General features: G+C 37.2%; 1 protein-coding gene across 3 annotated transcripts in view; it reads right to left on the reverse strand.

Moving 5' to 3' along the window:
- Window positions 1-12439: 12439 nt before the first annotated feature.
- The window catches only part of clybl (citrate lyase beta like), a 162342-nt gene continuing 156291 nt past the window's right edge, over window positions 12440-18490 (reverse strand). For 2 of the 3 annotated variants that reach the window (XM_060826513.1, XM_060826512.1), the window contains exons 7-9: window positions 18208-18375; window positions 14672-14796; window positions 12440-13604 (exon numbers count right to left, since the gene is read on the reverse strand). In XM_060826513.1, coding sequence (XP_060682496.1) covers window positions 13509-13604; window positions 14672-14796; window positions 18208-18375 — 389 coding nt within the window. In that variant the 3' untranslated portion in view covers window positions 12440-13508. The remainder of the gene's footprint in view (window positions 13605-14671; window positions 14797-18207; window positions 18376-18490) is intronic. The other variant, XM_060826516.1, reaches the window with a different exon arrangement.

Genomic DNA, 18490 nt, shown 5'->3' on the forward strand with positions numbered 1-18490 from the left:
AATCCTTTGTGAGGTCAGCATGGAAGGATTACAGCAAAAATTGACTTGCCACAAAGCTGTTCCACAAACAGCAATAGATTCTTGCAGATTGTTAGTTTAGTGGAATATTCTGGAGTCTGGTTACTGCACTAAACCCAAAGATTTCAATATCATTTGTACCTTCTCCAATCGTTAATTCTAATACAATTACAGCACTTAAATGACATTTAGGTAAGTACATGAATAGGAATAAATTTGAGGGATATGGGCTCGGAGTAGGCAGATGTGACTAGTTTAGCGTGGGATTATTTTTGGCATGGACCATTTGAATCGAAGGGTCTGTTTTTGTGCTGTATGACTCGATGTCTCTATGACTATAAGCCTGAAGAATAGAGAGATAGCAGTTACTCCTTAGTCTCCAACCTGTTGCAATCAGGAGATAGGACCATGATGCACATTTGGTCCCACACAGTATATTCCTGGTCTCAACTGAGCCATCAGAATATCATGTTGATTTTACTGAAAGAAATGACATTCTGAGGAAGACGCACCTTTGTGTAGTTTGAATCCATGAAAACCATGATATCATAAGACAAGTAAAATAAAGATAGGGATTTGACCAATCAAGTCTGCTCTGTCATTCAATGAAATCATGATTGATCTGGTAATCCTTAGCCCAATTTTCTTGCCTTTTTTACATAACCTTCTATTCCATTCCTGATTAAAATCTGTCTATCTCAACCTTGAATGGGCCTAATGACCCAACTCCTACATCTGTCTTCGGTAAAGAATTCAGAAGATTCCAGAGGCCCATATTGCAATATTCCTGCTAAGTGCACTGGTGTGGTCCAGGCACAACAAACAGACCCATACATAATGCAGGGAAAATTAAGGGAACATCAACCAATTGTCCCCAGAATCTTTCATCTCCAGCAACATACAGTGATCTGAAATGCTGAGGATAATGAAACATCACAACTCGAGCAAGTTCTAGGTCAAAGTGTTCAGGAGGTCCAATAGGACACAGATGTTCTTTGTAAACCGGTATTTTGTTCCCTATTGGGATTTACAACCTACACTGTGTCAACCTGATGTTGTGAAAACTAATCCTCATTATCATCGCCTACTTCTTCAGTTAGTTAGGGTAGGCTGTGACTACTAATTAATGCTTTCCATTTTTGATTTTTAGTGTTTTTCCCTGAATGCCTTTTTTCTCAGAGAATAATAGAAAATAGCACATGAAACATCAATTTCTAAATCAGGCATCCATGCTAAAACTCCAGTCTTGTTGACTGTCCGTGAATTTCCTCCGAGAGCAATGTTTGATGATATGTTCTTGTTATTAATTGGAAGCTCTGTGCTTATGTGATGGGATTAATGCTGAAAGATCCCATTTATTGTCTGTCTCAAGATGGCCAATCTAGGCTGTTATCCTGAACTATTGTGATATTGCAGGTTTTCATAGTGTGAAGCAGAAAGCATTTCATATTGGTGATGCATTGGCAGTCACTGTACTGAACCAGTTAACAGGCTACACTTAAAACATCCATCTACAATCATAGAATCACACAGCACAGGAAGATCATATTCGGCCCATCAAATCAATGTCAGTTCTTTGAAAGAGCTATCCAATTAGTTCCACTCTCCTGCTCTCTCTCCATATCCCTGAAAATGTTTCCCTTTTAAGCCTAGATCTAATTCCCTTTTGAAAGTTTCTATTGAATCTGCTTCCAGCATCCTTTCAGGCGGTGTATTCCAGATCACAACAACTTGCTGCTGAAAAAAAAATCTCCTCATCTCCCCTCTGGTTTTTTTTTGCCAATTACCTTAAATCTGTCCTCTGGTTACCAACCCTCCTGCCAGTGAAAATGGCATCTCCTTATTTAATCTATCAAGACTTATCTCTTCATCAAAAAATGGCATTCAGACTTTGCAGTTACTGATGGAGAGAGAGTGATAAAACAGCAAAACTGAAAGCTGAAGAGAGGTCTTTATTTTAAATAAAAAGATTTTTCAATCCGTAGCAGGCATACAGATTATAGTTGGAGTATGGAAGATTGTAGCATAGAACTTTCATTACAAGGCTCTTTCTATAAATATTCAGCAAGTTGGAACCTGTCAAAGATACCAGTCTATATTTTTGATAAACAATCATCCTGCAAATTGTACATTGTCAGAGGATGTAAAGCATCTTCCTGTCATTTATGACTGTTGATATCAGGCAGCTATTGTTAATCAGATTGACCTGCATTAATAGCTATCTCTACTTCGTGTACATCACAGACCACTTCAACTTTTAAAGACAATTGCACAAATTATGGATATACGGCTATAAATAAAAATATGTATACATTAGGGCAGCTGCATTACATTATGGTTTGTACAATCATTTTTACCATATTAGTCACAAATCAAATCAGCATGATTCTTGGAACAGAATGGATACCATATATTATTTAAATATTTATTATATAGCATTTATTTCACATTATCAATACCAGTGTAATATCTAATACTTCTTCACAACAACTTGCATTTATATAATACCTTTTAAATAGTAAACAATCAGAAGGCACTACATTGTAGTTTTATGAAACAATATGTTTCACAGATCTACACAAAGAGATGCAAGGAAAGAGGTAGGTTTGAAGGAGTAACTGAAAAGAGAGAGAGAGACAGAGAGAGAAAGAGTGAGAGATGGAAAAGTTTAGGGATGGAATTCCAGAACTTAAGGCCCAGAGAGGTGAAGGCCTGGCCGCCAATGTTGGAGTTAAGAAAATTGGGAATTTCACTGGAATATTTTACAACATGCACCACATGAAACATTCCATTTTCCTACATTGCATTACCTGCTTCCAAATTACTAGAAATAGGAGAGCAAACATACTAAAAAAACTTGTGCTTACAAAAAAGGAGATCCTTTCTTTCTAATATTATCTAACATCAAGTCCATCTCCCAACTTGGAGCTGATTCACCTTACACTTATTATTTTTCAGACTTCTTATTTATTTCACATCTGCTATTCCCCGTCCCAAAATCCCAAGTTGTAATATAAGTAACTAAATTAAGAAAATAACTTGCAATTAGAAAATATCTTTCATGATTTCAGGGCATGCTTATTGCTTACAGTAAAATAAATACTTTTGAAGTGTATCCATTGTTTCATTGTTGGAAACAACAATATATTTGCACACGGCAAACTGTCATAAACGATGTGACGATGATCAAATAATCAAGTTCAATTACTGGTTGGGATATAAGTATTAGCCAAAACATTTCTGCTCTTTTACAAAAGAGTGTTCTGAACATTTCAAATTCACCTGAAGGGTCAAATAGGGTCACAGTTTAATGTCTCATCCAACACAATACCCCCACATCATTGCATTGATACGTCAGCCTAGATTTTGTGATTGGATCCTGGCACAGTATTTGAATTCACAATCTTTTGATTCAGAGGTAACAGTACCACCCATTGAACTGTGGTTTAGACCATTAACCATAGAAATGAGAACATTAACCATTCTTTCTTCACACAAAGAGCTGAAAGAACTGCTGGTGTATGGGAGAAGGATTCACATTTTTGAATCACTGGAATCTCTTCTGGGTTAGAGAGACCTGTGCAAGAAGGACGGATTGCACCTAAATTGGAAGGGATCTAATATACTGGCAGGGAGATTTCCTAGAGCTGCTCAGGAGGATTTAAACTAGTGAGGTGGGGGTGGGAGGTTGGGAGGTTGGGGGGCTGGGGGGAACCAAATGAGATAGTGAGGAAAGAGATCAATCTGAGACTTGTACAATTGAGAACAGAAGCGAGTCAAACAGTCAGGGCAGGCAGGGAAGTGATTTGGGTGGAACTGAGAAATAAGAAAGGGATGATCACCTTATTGGGATTGTATTATAGACCCCATAATAGTCAGTGGGAAATTGAGAAACAAATTTGTAAGGAAATCTCAGTTATCTGTAAGAATAACGGAATGGTTATGGTAGGGGATTTTATTTTTCTAAACATAGATCAAGATTGCTATAGTGTTAAGGGTTTAGATGAAGCTGAATTAGTGAAGGGTGTACAAGAAAATTTTCTGATTCAGCATGTGGATGCACCTACTAGAGAAGGTGCAAAACTTGACTTACTCTTGGGAAATAAGACAGGGCAGGTGACTGAGGTGTCAGTGGGGTAGCACTTTGGGGCCAGCAACCATAATTCTATTAGATTTGAAATAGTGATGGAAAAGGATAGACCAGATGTAAAAATTGAAGTTCTAAATTGGAGAAAGGCTAATTTTGACAGTATTAGGCAAGAACTTTCAAAAGCTGATTGGGGACAGATGTTCACAGGTAAAAGGACAGGTGGAAAATTGGAAGCCTTCGGAAATGACATAACAAGAGTCCAGAGATGGTACATTCCTGTTAGGGTGAAAGAGAAGCCTGGTAGGTATAGGGAATGCTGGATGACTACAGAGATTGAGGGTTTGGTTAAGAAAAAGAAGGAAGCATATGTCAGGTATAAACAAGTTAGATCGAACGAATCCTTTGAAGAGTATAAAGGCAATAGGAGTATACTTGAGGGAAAACAGGAGGGCAAAAAGGGGACATGAGAAGCTTTGCCAAATAGAGTTAAGGAGAATCCAAAGGGTTTTTACAAATACATTAAAGACAAAAGAGTAACTAGGGAAAGAATTGGGCCCCTCAAAGATCAGCAAGGTAGCCTTTGTGTGGAGTCACAGGAGATGGGAGAGATACTAAACAAGTATTTTGCATCAGTGTTTACTGTGAAAAAGGACATGGAAGATATAGAATGCAAGGAATTAGGTGGTGACATCTTGAAAAATGCCCATAATACAGAGGAGGAAATGCTGGATGTCTTGAAACACATAAACGTGGATAAATCTCCAGTACCTCATCAGGTGTACCCTAGAACTTTGTGAGAAGCTACAGAAGTGTTTGCTGGGCTTTTGCTGAGATATTTGTATCAGCGATAGTCACAGGTGAGGTACTGGAAGACTGTAGATTGGCTAAGGTGGTACCACTGTTTAAGAAGAGTGGTAAGGACAAGGCAGGGAACTATAGATGAGTGAGCCTGACGGTGGTGGGCAAGTTGTTGGAGGGAATCCTGAGGGACAGGATGCACATATATTTGGAAAGGCAAAGACTGATTAGGGATAGTCAACATGGCTTTGTGCGTGGGAAATCATGTCTCACAAACTTGATTGAATTTTTTAAAGAAGTAACAAAGAGGATTGATGAGGGAAGAGCAGTAGAGGTGATCTCTATGAATTCAGTATGGCTTTTGACAAGGTTCCCCATGGGAGACTGCTTAGCAAGGTTAGATCTCATGGAATACAGGGAGAACTAGCCATTTGGATACAGAACTGGCTCAAAGGTAGAAGACAGAGGGTAATGGTGGAGGGTTGTTTTTCAGCCTGGAGGCCTGTGAACAATGGAGTGCCACAAGGATCGGTGCTGGGTCCTCTACTTCCATCATTTATATAAATGACTTGGATGCAATTTATGTTGCAGACGTTTCATCCCCTGTCTAGGTGACATCCTCAGTGCTTGGAAGCCTCCTGTAAAGTGCTTCTGTGATGTTTCCTCCGGCATTTATAGTGGTTTGTCTCTGCCGCTTCCGGTTGTCAGTTCCAGCTGTCCGTTGCAGTGGTCGGTATATTGGGTCCAGGTCAATGTGCTTATTGATTGAATCTGTGGATGAGTGCCATGCCTCTAGGAATTCCCTGGCTGTTCTCTGTTTGACTTGTCCTATAATAGTAGTGTTGTCCCTGTCGAACGCATGTTGCTTGTCATCTGCATGTGTGGCTACTAAGGATAGCTGGTCGTGTTGTTTCATGGCTAGTTGGTGTTCATGGATGCGGGTCGTTAGCTGTCTTCCTGTTTGTCCTATGTAGTGTTTTGTGCAGTTCCTTGCATTGGATTTTGTACACTACATTGGTCTTGCTTATGCTGGGTATCGGGTCCTTTGTTCTGGTGAGTTGTTGTCTGAGAGTGGCTGTTGGTTTGTGTGGTGTTAGTCTGGCTGTCAGTTCGGAAATGCTCTTGATGTATGGTAGTGTGGCTAGTCCTTTGGGTTGTGGCATGTCCTCATACCGTTGTCTTTCCCTTAGGCATCTGTTGATGAAATTGTGCGGGTATCTGTTTTTGGTGAATACATTGCAGAGGTGTAGAAGAACACCTGTTGGAATATTGTGTGCAATTCTGGGGTCTCCTTCCGATCAGAAAGATGTTGTGAAACTTGGAAGGGTTCAGATACAATTTACAAGGATGTTGCCAGGGCTGGAGGATTTGAGCTATAGGGAAAGGTTGAATAGGCTGGAGCTGTTTTCCCTGGAGCATCGGAGTCTGAGGGGTGACCGTATAGTGGTTTATAAAATCATGAGGGGCATGGATAGGATAAATTGACAAAGTCTCTTCCCTGGGGTAGGGGAGTCCAAACCTAGAGGGCATAAGTTTTGCGTGAGAGGGGAAAGAAATAAAGAGATCTTAGGGGCAACTTTTTCATGTAGAGGGTGGTACACGTATGGAATGAGCTGCCAGAGGAAGTGATGGAGGCTGGTACAATTGCAACATTCAAAAGACGTCTGGATGGGTATATGAATAGGAAGGGTTTGGAGGGAGATGGGCCGGGTGCTGGCAGGTGGGACTAAATTGGTTTGGGATATCTGGTCAGCATGGACAAGTTGCACTGAAGGGTCTGTTTCCATGCTACAAACGTCTATGACTTTATGAGTCTGACTGTACATGCTGGAAATCAGAAACAAAAACAAATTCAGAAATTGCTGGAAAAAAATGGAACAGATCTGGCAGCATCTGTGGAGAGAAATCAGAGTTAATGTTTGGGTCCAGTGACCCTTCTTGTGAACCCTTCCTTCCTCTCTAGCACTCTGGGGTGTTTGAACTATTTGTTGCACCTCGTATTCAACTCCATTTGAGCTCAGCCAACTCATCATACGATTTACCTTTTTGTGATGCAAGTGTGTTCGGCATTATGAAAGAGAGGCAAGGTGGATTTGAGATAAAGACCAGCTATGACCGACATGAATGGTGAAGGCAGTTTGAGGGAATTTCATGTCCTCCACCTGATTCTATTTGTTTCAGCACCCTGCACAGTTGTTCATTTCCCCACTCAGACATCGGACTTTGTTCACATTTCTCCAGAGTTCTGCTTCCTAGTGAAATGGTTCCTGTCATGCCCTTCTGTTCTATTTGCAACACGTATTGACACCAGTCCAATCATGAGTCATGGAAAAGCAAATTAGTACACCAAGACAAAAAAAAAATTCAGCCCAGGAAACCTGCAGGGCTGTGGGGAAAGAGCAGGCAAGACTGGGAATAATTTAATAGCATTTTGTAGGGGTCTGGTGCAGGCTGACTTCATTCAAAGCTGTAAGTCTCGACAAAAACTAAACATAAATGATGATATAATTACAAAACCCAAAATGTTACAAAAATTACGTATGGCCACAAGAGATACAACAATCTGCCTCTCAGTTTTATTGCTTGTGTTTTATTGGAGTCCATTCAATTATTTAAATATTAGAACACTATAGTAAGACCAGACGACACAGGCGCAGAAGTAGGCTGTTCGAGCTATCAAGTGTGCTTCACTGTTCATTGAAATCAAGGTTAATCTGACAATGTTCAACTTCATTTTCCTGCTTTTTCCCAATTCTATGATATTTTACCTTCTACGACAGACACTTAATACTCAGCCTATCTGCTTTTTGTAATTTTAACCTTTCTTGCTGTCTTTTGCCATAGTTACTGATTGCAATCAGCCACAATTCTTATCCATGTGTTTTCTCACAGGCTAAGTGTTCACAGTTTCTGAGTAGTGGGGTGAAGGGGTCTGGTAAATAGATACCACAACCTAATTCAATGGCCACATCTCCTCAACAGGTGCCAATGTGTAATTCAAGAGTGAACAAGCATGTGTTTCCCTAATTCATGGAGCCTAGTGTCAATTGAGGCATGTCTACTGTAGCACCAGATAGTGGATTTGAAAGACAAATTTACAATGCAGGTCTTGATCAAATAGCTTGTGAACAGGACTTGGAAGAGAGTTGAAGTAATAGTGAATCAAATCTGGCACCTGAAATAAAAACGAAATATGCTGGAGAAAGTCAGCAGGTCTATTAGCATCTGTGCAGAGAGAAACTGAGTGAATGTTTCAAGTCAAAAGACTCTTCTTTGGAATCCACATCTGTATAAATGTGCTTCAGCTCTAGGTTGCCATTGATTAGCGCGCTCAGCTATTAATTGGAAGGTTGGTGGTTGGAGCCCACCTTGGGATGAGTTTGATCTGTTTGGGCAGTATGGTGGCTCAGTGGTTAGATGTGTTGACCCAATTGGACCCAGGTTCAATTCCAGCCTTGGGTGTCTGTATGGAGTTTGCACTTTATCCATTTTCTAAGTGAGTTTCCTCTTGTTGCTCTGTTTTTTCCCACAGTCCCAATTTATACAGATTAAGTGGATTGTCTGTACTGAAATTGTCCGTAATGTTCAGGATGTGTAGGCTAAGTGGATGAGCTATGGTAAATGTGGAGTATGGGGATACGATCTGGATGGGATGCTCTTTGGATGGTCGATGCAGACTCATGGGCCAAATGGCCTCCTTCTGCAGTGTAGGGATTTGATGGTACACAGAAGCATTATGAGATAAAACCACCAGAGATTTTAGGCCAGGTACACCTCACGGAATATCTTAAAACTGGAGAGGTGCAAAATGAGAGAGTTCCAAAGATTAGAGATGGGCAGCGGTTCAAAATTAGAGGACCACTGAGATTGCGGAAGCTTGTAAAACTGCAGGAGATTACAGAAATAGAGACATGCAAGATCCTGGAGCAATGTAAGCACAAGAACAGGAATTTTAAATTCGAGGCGTTGGGACACCCAGGAGCCAATGTAGGTCAGTATGCACAGGGGATGATGAATGAATTGTATACGATGCAAGTGAATAGGACACGGGCAGCTGAGATTTGGATGAACTCTCTGAAAACATTACAACTGTAATAGTTTTCTTGTGAAGGAAAACTTAACCAGTTATTAGCTCAAAACTTTCTCCAATGAATAATATTCTTCACCTTTACACAAAAGGTCCAGAGACAATTTGCTTCAATCCTTCTGACTGGGATCCACTAGATAATGTAGAGACTGAAATGCATCTGACAACATCTTAATCTGGATTACTCAAACGATGAATTATTTGAGCCATGAAAATTTACATTTTAGAAGATAAGCAACTGTAAATTAAAACATTACAGGCTTTTGCTAAAGATAAACCTTACAAAAAGCCAAAGGGTCCTGGGATTCATCAAGCACTCCCTATAGCCACTCCTCCTCTATGCTTTATTAAGCTAATGAGTGCTAGACAGGCAACATTTGATGCATTTCCCTCTTGTCCCCAAAGATCAATAAATTACTCCAGTCGGTTTTAATTTAAATGAAACGATTTATTTAATTGGGAAAATTCTCTCTGTTGTGAAGATGATGTTGTCAAAGATTGTAATAAAGGACCTTGAAACAATGAAGACATTGGTTGGGGAAGCCCTAGGCATGAATTAACAGAGTAAAACAAATGTTGTCTGCATGTCCCGTTGAGATGAATGAAAATATTATGCAAAAACATAGAAAGTAGGTTTTATTAAGTCCATAGGGTTATTTAGGTTTCATGTTTCTTTTGGAGATTTAGAACCGGAATATGTAATTATAATACATTTACACTTCACCTAATACATCTTATTTTATTACTCACATTGTGCATAATCCAGTTACATATGCTCTTCATATCAAAAGATTATAAATTACAAAATACTGAGGAGGTTTCAAGTCTGAATTGGTTTACAACTCAACAACACTGATACATTTACTAATTCATGGACCCCATTAAGACATTTGACAAGCAAATACTTAATAGGATATAGTACAAGTGTCCTGTAAAACAATTACATCTAACACTAAGTCAATAGGTTTGGGGAATGCAATAAATAACACTATACAGTTGAGGTCAGGGACAGATATGTAGGCAGACTTATACACACTCTGTGTGACAGTGAAAGATGGAGTTAATTTTTGGTACATTTTAAACTGCGCACTTTAAATTTCATTAGTCTCTTGTCACAATACCAACTGTACACCAAATAAAGGTTCTTATTTGAATGTGAACTGTATAAAGATTATAATAGTATTCCATGTCAACTTTCAAATGTACGTTATATAATTTTACAGTTATAGTTTGGAGCTATATCGCCATTTTATCTGTTGTGCATGGAATTGGTATGTGGCCACTGTTGGAATGTGTGGACACAAAGTGAAGATTAGGACCAGACAAATTAAATTAGAATTCCTACAAGTCTTGACTAAATTGGGATATATAATGCGGTAAAGACATTAGGAAGAATTTGATAGGCAGAAATAGGCCATTCATTCCAACAGCTCTCAGTCAGTGTTTATTTTTCACATTGGCTACCACTGCATTTTCCATCTAACCCTTTCTTCGTCGTGTTTATGGATCTTCCTCTTAAATGCATTTGTGCTACTCATCCTATGGATCCATGTAGTAAGAAGTTCCACATTCTAACAATTCTCAGGATAAAGAGTTTTTCTTGAATTTCTTAAAGGATGCACTAATGGTTGTTGTATATTTATGACCTTAGCTTTGGTCTCCTTCATATCTGAGATTATCTCTTTCATTAGTCTATGAAATAATTTCATAATTTTAATGAATTCAACTCTCAGGCTCTACCAATGGTTATACTTGCTTACTTCTGGTGTCAGCCTTCTCAGTCTATTGTCCTGATTAATCCAATTTTCCTAGATTAACAGTAAATGCTTTTCAATAGGAGAATATTTTTAAAAGTAGGCCATTCAACCCCTTGTGCTTGTTCTAGGTCATGGGTAATTTGTATCATGACTCCACTTGCATTGGTTCTATTATCCTTAATACCCTTAACTAAAATCGATTCATCTTCATTTTCACATTTAATTGAGACATCTTCAAAGCATTTTTTTGCGGTGTGGCAAGAACAGTTCCACATTTCCACTTTCCTTTGACTGTGGAAATGCTTCCTGACCTCACTCCTGCACAGCATGGCTGGAAATTTTAAGACTTTGCCCTGTTGCTTTAGACTTCACCACCTCTTTCACCATCCCATCTCCACCCCCCAAAAAAATCAAAGTTTCTCTAACTCTACCTTACCATAGCAATGCCTTGACAAATCAGAATAATCTTGCCAAAATAAAGCACCTTTTCTCTTATATAAATTTTGCCATGATCATTGTAAACTTGCGTTTGTCCTGAAGAATGCAAGATGACGTCTCTCTTTTCAAAAATACTACAATTCTGTGCTACCAAATGACTGTTTGCATACACTGGAAATTATATTAGCAAAATCAATTGCAAACAATATTCCTTGCACTCATTCAAATATAAAATTAGGTCATTTTTAAAAATGACAGTATTGTATCATTGCTGTAATGATTAGTAACCTTATGAAAATACCACAGTTTGAACAATTAAAGGTTTAATGCAAATGTTGTAAAATGAAAAAGCACATTTATCCATTTAAGAAAACAACTTTCATAGTTTATGAGAGGCAGGAAATCTACAAACAGCTAAATAGAGTTAGTAAATCTTAGCTGATTTTCATTGATAAACATGATCAATGTTTTAACTGAAACATGAAATAAAATTATAGGCTGCTGTGAAAAATTCAGTCCAGCATGTTTCAAACTTGAAGACAGTACCAGCAATTATAAAGCACCGTCAATGAACTCAAGACATACCAAAGTACTTTACAGTCAATCAAGTATCTTTTCTAAATGAGATCAATATTGTAATCAAGGAAACATGGGAGCCAATTTACTAAAAGTAAATTTGCAAAACATCAATCTGATAAAGACATAATAATCTGTTTTTAGTTGGTTGAGGTATAAGTGTTGGTTGAGATATAGGAGGAACCCCTGCTCCACCCTGATGTGGAATCTTTATGCCCACCTGGGAGGGCAGATGTGTCCACGGTTTTGTGTCTCCAGGGAGAAGTGATTGTTTTATGTCTGCAAGGAAACACGCATCCAATCCTGATTCAAATGACCTGTTCACTCCAGAAAAGCTTGAGAAATTGGGCTGTTAGCAGCAAATGGATAGTCACAAGATAATAATGATGTCTAAAGTGCCTGATTTTGTATAGTGCCATGCAGGAACACCTGTTCAATATTATTTACAGTATAAAGTGACAAAGATTGAGTGTTCAGCAGTGCTATTTGCACTTTGAACGCTCCATGACTTCCAGTCCTTTTGGAGCCACATGTAACTCTAGATCCAGATTACATGTTTGATTTGTAGATATAGATTTGTTTTGGACTGTTCTTCAGCTTGATTTTACAGAAGCCCCTGTGTCTGGTAAACCTTAAAGTAAAACACATCAAAAACATTTCACTTTGTAAGCACCATTAATTTTATTCAGATGATCATCTTGTGTCACTGTACAGTTAAAAAGAATTTCCAGTATTCACATTTGCAAGTAACGACGATGCTGTGACGTAATCTTACTTCAAAAAGAGACAACAATAAGCCGCTGGCAGCAGTAGATACAATACGAGACCAGAACAGTTATCATTATGTCAAATATATTTTAATCATTGCCCTTTTTAAAAAAAAATCAAAATGGAATTAACCACAGGATAGCAAACCAATTTTAGAACATTTAAAAGAAATTATTAAATTTGACACTTTACAAAATCAAACTATACATGTCCAATAATTAGTATTACTTTTGTAAAATTAAAGAAGATCCTACAGCCTCTGGAGGAACTAGATCAGCTGATGCATAGGCCATGAGGCAATCTGAAGTATTTTTTAGTTTTAATTTGTGAACGCCCCTCAGTTCCTGAAGGAATTTTTCTCAGGAGTGTGAATTTAATTTGGGTTCTGCAGTGAACAAACTTTGGCCCTTTGCAGTACTTAACCCTTCAGCACAGGAGCTCTGCTGCACTGTGTAACAATGGGTGATTATTATGCTTATTTACTTTGCCTCAAACTGGGCAAACCTCTGGTTAAACAGGCTTGTACCCCAGCCTGTTAACCAACCAACATGTCTGACCTGCAGCAGTGTTTTTTTCATGTGATACAAAAACTGACAGGGGTCCTCCCAGACGAATCCTGCTGCACGGTGGTTCTAATCGTTGCATCAGAAAAAAAATTACTGCAGGTCTGTGTCTAACCGTGTCCCTAACCATAGAGTATGAAGTTACGGGGGGGGGGGGGCTAGCTATGTACAAATACTGTACTCAGGAAGAGAATTTGGTCTAGACAATCTCACAAGACCACAGCATCCAAAAAAATCTTTTCTTTCAAATAACAACTGCATGGATCTTAGGTTATCATATTATTAAACATCACTGCCGTTTCTGCAGTGACCTCCATAATGCTTCCCACAAGCAACTAGTCTCTATTGCTGTTTATTGCTGTCCATGGCATTTGCCAAGCGATCTACGGTAAAACTTGTCTCCTCTTGAGGTTTCATGTTTCTTTGATGGTTGAGGTCAGTGTAATGATGTTCTGTGCCTGCTTCAAAGATGGCATGTCGATCATGCTCCCATGAAAAGTGAAGGCTCCCTGGCATAAAGAGAAAGAACAGGAAGAATAAAATCTTTTTGCTTCTCTGAACAATGAGAATTGACAATTTCACTGTCGGATTTCCCTTATCTTTGGAGTACTGCAAAGTCAAGTACTTGAAGACCGAAAACATTAATGCTAGAGTATTATCTTGCACAATCAACGAAGAAAATTAAATATTATCAAGTCAGCAAATGCAAATTCAAGATGCATTTCGGTAAAAAGACACAGATACATTCTATGTATGGTGTTAAGATTGGGCACGGTTTATTTACAATTGACACAATCGATTATTAACTTCATCTAAACCTACAAATATTTTCCCAATCATACTTCAAAATTAATAGCGGCATGCAGTTCTTAATATGTACCTTGCAAATAAAAAAGGACATAATTATCTGGCATTCAAGCACATTTTATTTTGCATAGGCTTAAATTTCACAGAATGTAAATTAATAGTAAAGATTTGCTTCTGTATTTTTTTCAAGATTTATGAATTGATTAGCCATGCAAATAAAGAAACAAAAATGTAACATTTTCTTTCAAGCCGACAAACATGATTTCGGACAAAGAAAATCTTCTAAAGGAAGATCCCAAGCTTGGGCAACTGTTGTGGTGGATGATGAAGATTATCTGGTGTTAAATAGTTCCTATGGAAGAGATCGTAGGATGGAAACATAAGGTTCTTCTAAGATAATTAACTGACAACGCCGCGATTACCACAAATTCTTCCTCCAGGCTATCCTTAATCTGAGCATCAGTGGGACAAAGCGGGAGCAGACTGTGGATCACCACTGAAATATATATACAACAATAACCCACAGAGCAGGAAGCACAATGCGATTCAATGATGCAATAAATTAGGAAAGCAATGCGACATCACTAATTTACTTCTATTTGCCACACTAATGGGCCTCAAAATGTTTTAATCCCATTTAAAGAATTTAGCTCTCATACAGAGATTAATGTTAACATTCAGTTGCAAAAATAGCAAAACTTCATTTGGTCATTAACCAAACTATTCAAATAATTAAACAAGGATGTAGGGTGCAAGTACAAACATTCACCTTTCCCAGTTTTTGATATTCTTCAAAAGCTTCAATCAGTTCCCGAGCCCACTTTACTCTCTCAGGACTTGGTGAAAACGCTTCTTGTACAATTGGAATCTGCCTGGGGTGAATCACTTGTTTACCTGAACACAGGTAACACATTAGAATTTATTATTCTTCCACGGGACTCACAAAGATATATTTTCAGAAAAAACACAGCAAATATATTAATTCTGAAGTTTTGGCTAATATCTTGCATGCATCATTACACAGGCCAGCTGTGGCATTTTGGCACATCCATCATCCTCCCCAAGGGCATGTGTTTCTATTTTATATATGCCAGCACAGGTACATCTTCGCTCAATGTGTCTACTTTACTCGAAGGTGTTGAATAAATAGGTTATTCAACAGAATTAACCTTTAGCTTAACATTTTCAGAAATGTGCAATTTGTACTTATTAGTATAAACATTGTTATTTTGTGCTCTGCAGTTAAGAAATATCTGTATACATATTTGACAACTAAAAGCATTAGAAAGCATGGCAGACAATTGTGAAATTGAAAAGCTTGCTCTAAATGTGGCAGGTAGATTTCTTTCTTGACTGGAATTACATCCTCTAAAATTCTGTGTTGAATTCACTGTTGCACATGTAATTTACTGAGCTGCACACCTAATGTTTATCACGTAGCTCAATATATTTGATTAGAGTACACTGTGCATTCAAATGACCATTTCATAAGACCCTTGGGTTAAGCCGTGACTTTGTCGCATTCCAAAGATCACCTCATGAAAGGAGTGGGCTAACACAGTTACAATCCTGGAATTTCAGTTAAAATGTAAACATTTAATATCTTAAATTGGAGAGTTCCAGTTGGTGTCAACATACATGCAAAAGACAAAATTTGATAAATTTTGATAAAAATTTAACGCAAAAAAAACCAATGTTGGTTGAATTTCAGAACCAAGCGAATTTACTAGAATTTCAAATATAATCAATATGTATTACTTCCTATGGATATACATCCATATATGATAGTAAGATTTATTTTTTCATTTATATACAGTAATATATTATGCTAAAGATTAGTGTATTTGATTGCATAAAAAATATTTGATGAAGATTATATGATATACAAATTCATAGATTTGGTCCTGTAAGCATCAAGAAACAAATCACTATTTTGAGTGATAATCTTGATTAGATAATCAAACTTACCTGATTTCACTGACCAAGCTTCTTTTTGCTAGTGGTCACAGCAACAGCAGCAGAGATCTTCTAACTCCACGCATAGTTCGAGAAAGTAAACAGAGAGGAAAAAAAACTGGCAGGATCAACTGTGTCCAAAATCAACAGAGTGCTTCCAACCTGCTGACCATGGGACAGTGCAGCTGGACATCCTGGACATTTCCAAGATTCGGATTATTTTACCTCCCAAATCAAAATTTGAATATATTGCTTGGTGAGCATGATGATGTGTGTATCATGGGGAGACGTTTTAAAAAGCAATTAACTGGATGCTTAATGTATATCTGAGTGTTAGTAAAGTAATCACTGGGTACTGCACTTGATAATCATACAATATACTTTTCAACAAAATTATTACTTTGATCATTGACTTAAATAATCTTTAAGTCGACTTATTTTGTTAAATTCTTCATTAATCCAATCGATAATGAAATTAATTTGACTGCACAGCCTCAAATAAAAAGTGAGAAAATACACAAAATTATTAAGTTGTTACTGAAGCTTGGTTCTGTTAGTTCGTATCCCAGATTCTACTGACTGAAGCAGAGAATCATTTTTTTAGTGGGCACCTTGCAAAATGATACCATACAAAATTGATTTGTGGCAACACAATATGTGAATACCTGACTTTAAAACATTCAAGTATCTAGTTACAAAACCATCCATCTGAATGGTCAATCCAAATAACAGACCATTAATAGCAAATATATTTCAGTTTCTGCAAACCCTCAAAAATATTCTTTGCAGCAGCCATATGTGTAATTTAACCAAAATAAGTACTAATATAAAGTGAAATTATAGATATACAAGGAACATACAAGTATTTTTTATGGGAATCTAGAATAACTGGGTCAAAGTATTGGTTAGGTTGTTTTAAATAAGTGGCACTTTTTAAAACTCTCATAAATTCATAATGATGGTCAAAAATCATGTTGCTAATTTAGCACAGAATTGTAGCAATCAATTGTAATCATAAACATGGTAACATTGTTGGAAACCTGCTTCAAACTAGTTTCTCTGGATTTAATTATATAAGCTTCAAAATTTTCAAAAGTGAAAAATTCACCATAAAACATCAAACCATATTCACAAAAATGTTATTCTTTTCATGAAGAAAGTGCTCACTTTTGAATGCAATGAGGTGATATTTTGTATTGCCAAAAAATCTAGATATCAAACATGAGCAAAGAGTGTGAAAATAAGAAAACATTGCTAATGCACAATTATTGGCATCTACAAAAGTACATCATGCTACATAGTCATTCAACGTGTCCTGTTGTTGATATTGATCATCAGAATCACGCTGAAAGAATGATTTTATGGTTTATTTTTAGTTTGTGACTGGGGCAAAACTGCTAAAACACGAGCAGTCATTTCATATTTATGAGTTCGTTTTAATGTGTAGGACTAAGCCTACAAGCTTCTGTACAGTAAGTAAATTAATTACAAACTTTAAGCCATTGGCATATGCTATTAAAGAATATTCACATGCATTTTTCAGGGAGAGTTCACATCAAAATTAAATGGGAAGAGAAAAGTAACAAAACAAAAACAGAGAAAATAAATGTACAGCAGACTTGATGGGCTGCAGTCCCTCTTGGGTAGTTTATTTTGCTTAATTTTAATTCTAAGATTCTCTAATTTGTTCCTAGAAGTGGAACATTAGCAATTGGGTTTCCAAATGGGGTTCACAGTTATATCCTCTCTCAGATGCTTTTTGCTCGTGTTTTCAGATTTACTTCATATTTTAACTTAAGGCTGAGGGTTCATCGTTTTCATGTGGTTCTCTGACCTTTACTCTCAGAAACCATTTAACATTTTTAAATATTATTGCATAAAATAGTGCTTTGTTAATATTTTTTGTTGGTTGCTTAAAATATATTTTAAAAAAGACAACCCAAAGTAATTAGGAAAACTGAAATCACAGTTTGGTTTGTAATCTCACTTGTGTAACAAAGCTGAACAGTGGAATTTTCAAAAATGAGTAGTTTATTTTGCTTAATTTTAGTTGAGTAGTAAAATTGATAAAACCTGTAATAATTTAAGTACCTCTCAAAATATCCATTAATGTACATTTCTTATTAAATAATAATTTCATGTTAAATCATTAAAATGTGAAGGTTTACATTTAAACTTATTAGCTACCTCAAACTCTGGTAAGTAAATATTACATGTCATCTGTTAATCTTCCTTATCAAAAAATATTTGTAAAACGTCATCTCTGAAGAACCATACAGACACACTTTATCCATTACCATAAAAGGATTTTTTTTTAAGAGGAAGAGCATGATTAGTTCTAAACCATACCGGTGAACCCCATCAATGCACCCTCTCTTGATTGCTTGCAAAGGCCCTCATCATCCTTGTAGTCAATATAGACCAAATCTATGGCTTGGAGACCAAATGCTTTTGCCGTCACAACAACCTTCTGCCTTGCGTAAACAAGCTCCTGAGCATCTTTAGTTCTGGTGGCACCTGGAAATAGTGGAAGAAAAATAGCTGGAGTAACTGATCTATTTCCGCAAGAAAATTATTTCACAAGTCGTTGTAAAAATTGTTGCATCCTGTAAGTGAGATGGATTTTTTTCTC

This window comes from Hemiscyllium ocellatum, chromosome 6 (assembly GCF_020745735.1).
Source record: "Hemiscyllium ocellatum isolate sHemOce1 chromosome 6, sHemOce1.pat.X.cur, whole genome shotgun sequence".
Lineage (NCBI taxonomy): Eukaryota > Metazoa > Chordata > Chondrichthyes > Orectolobiformes > Hemiscylliidae > Hemiscyllium > Hemiscyllium ocellatum.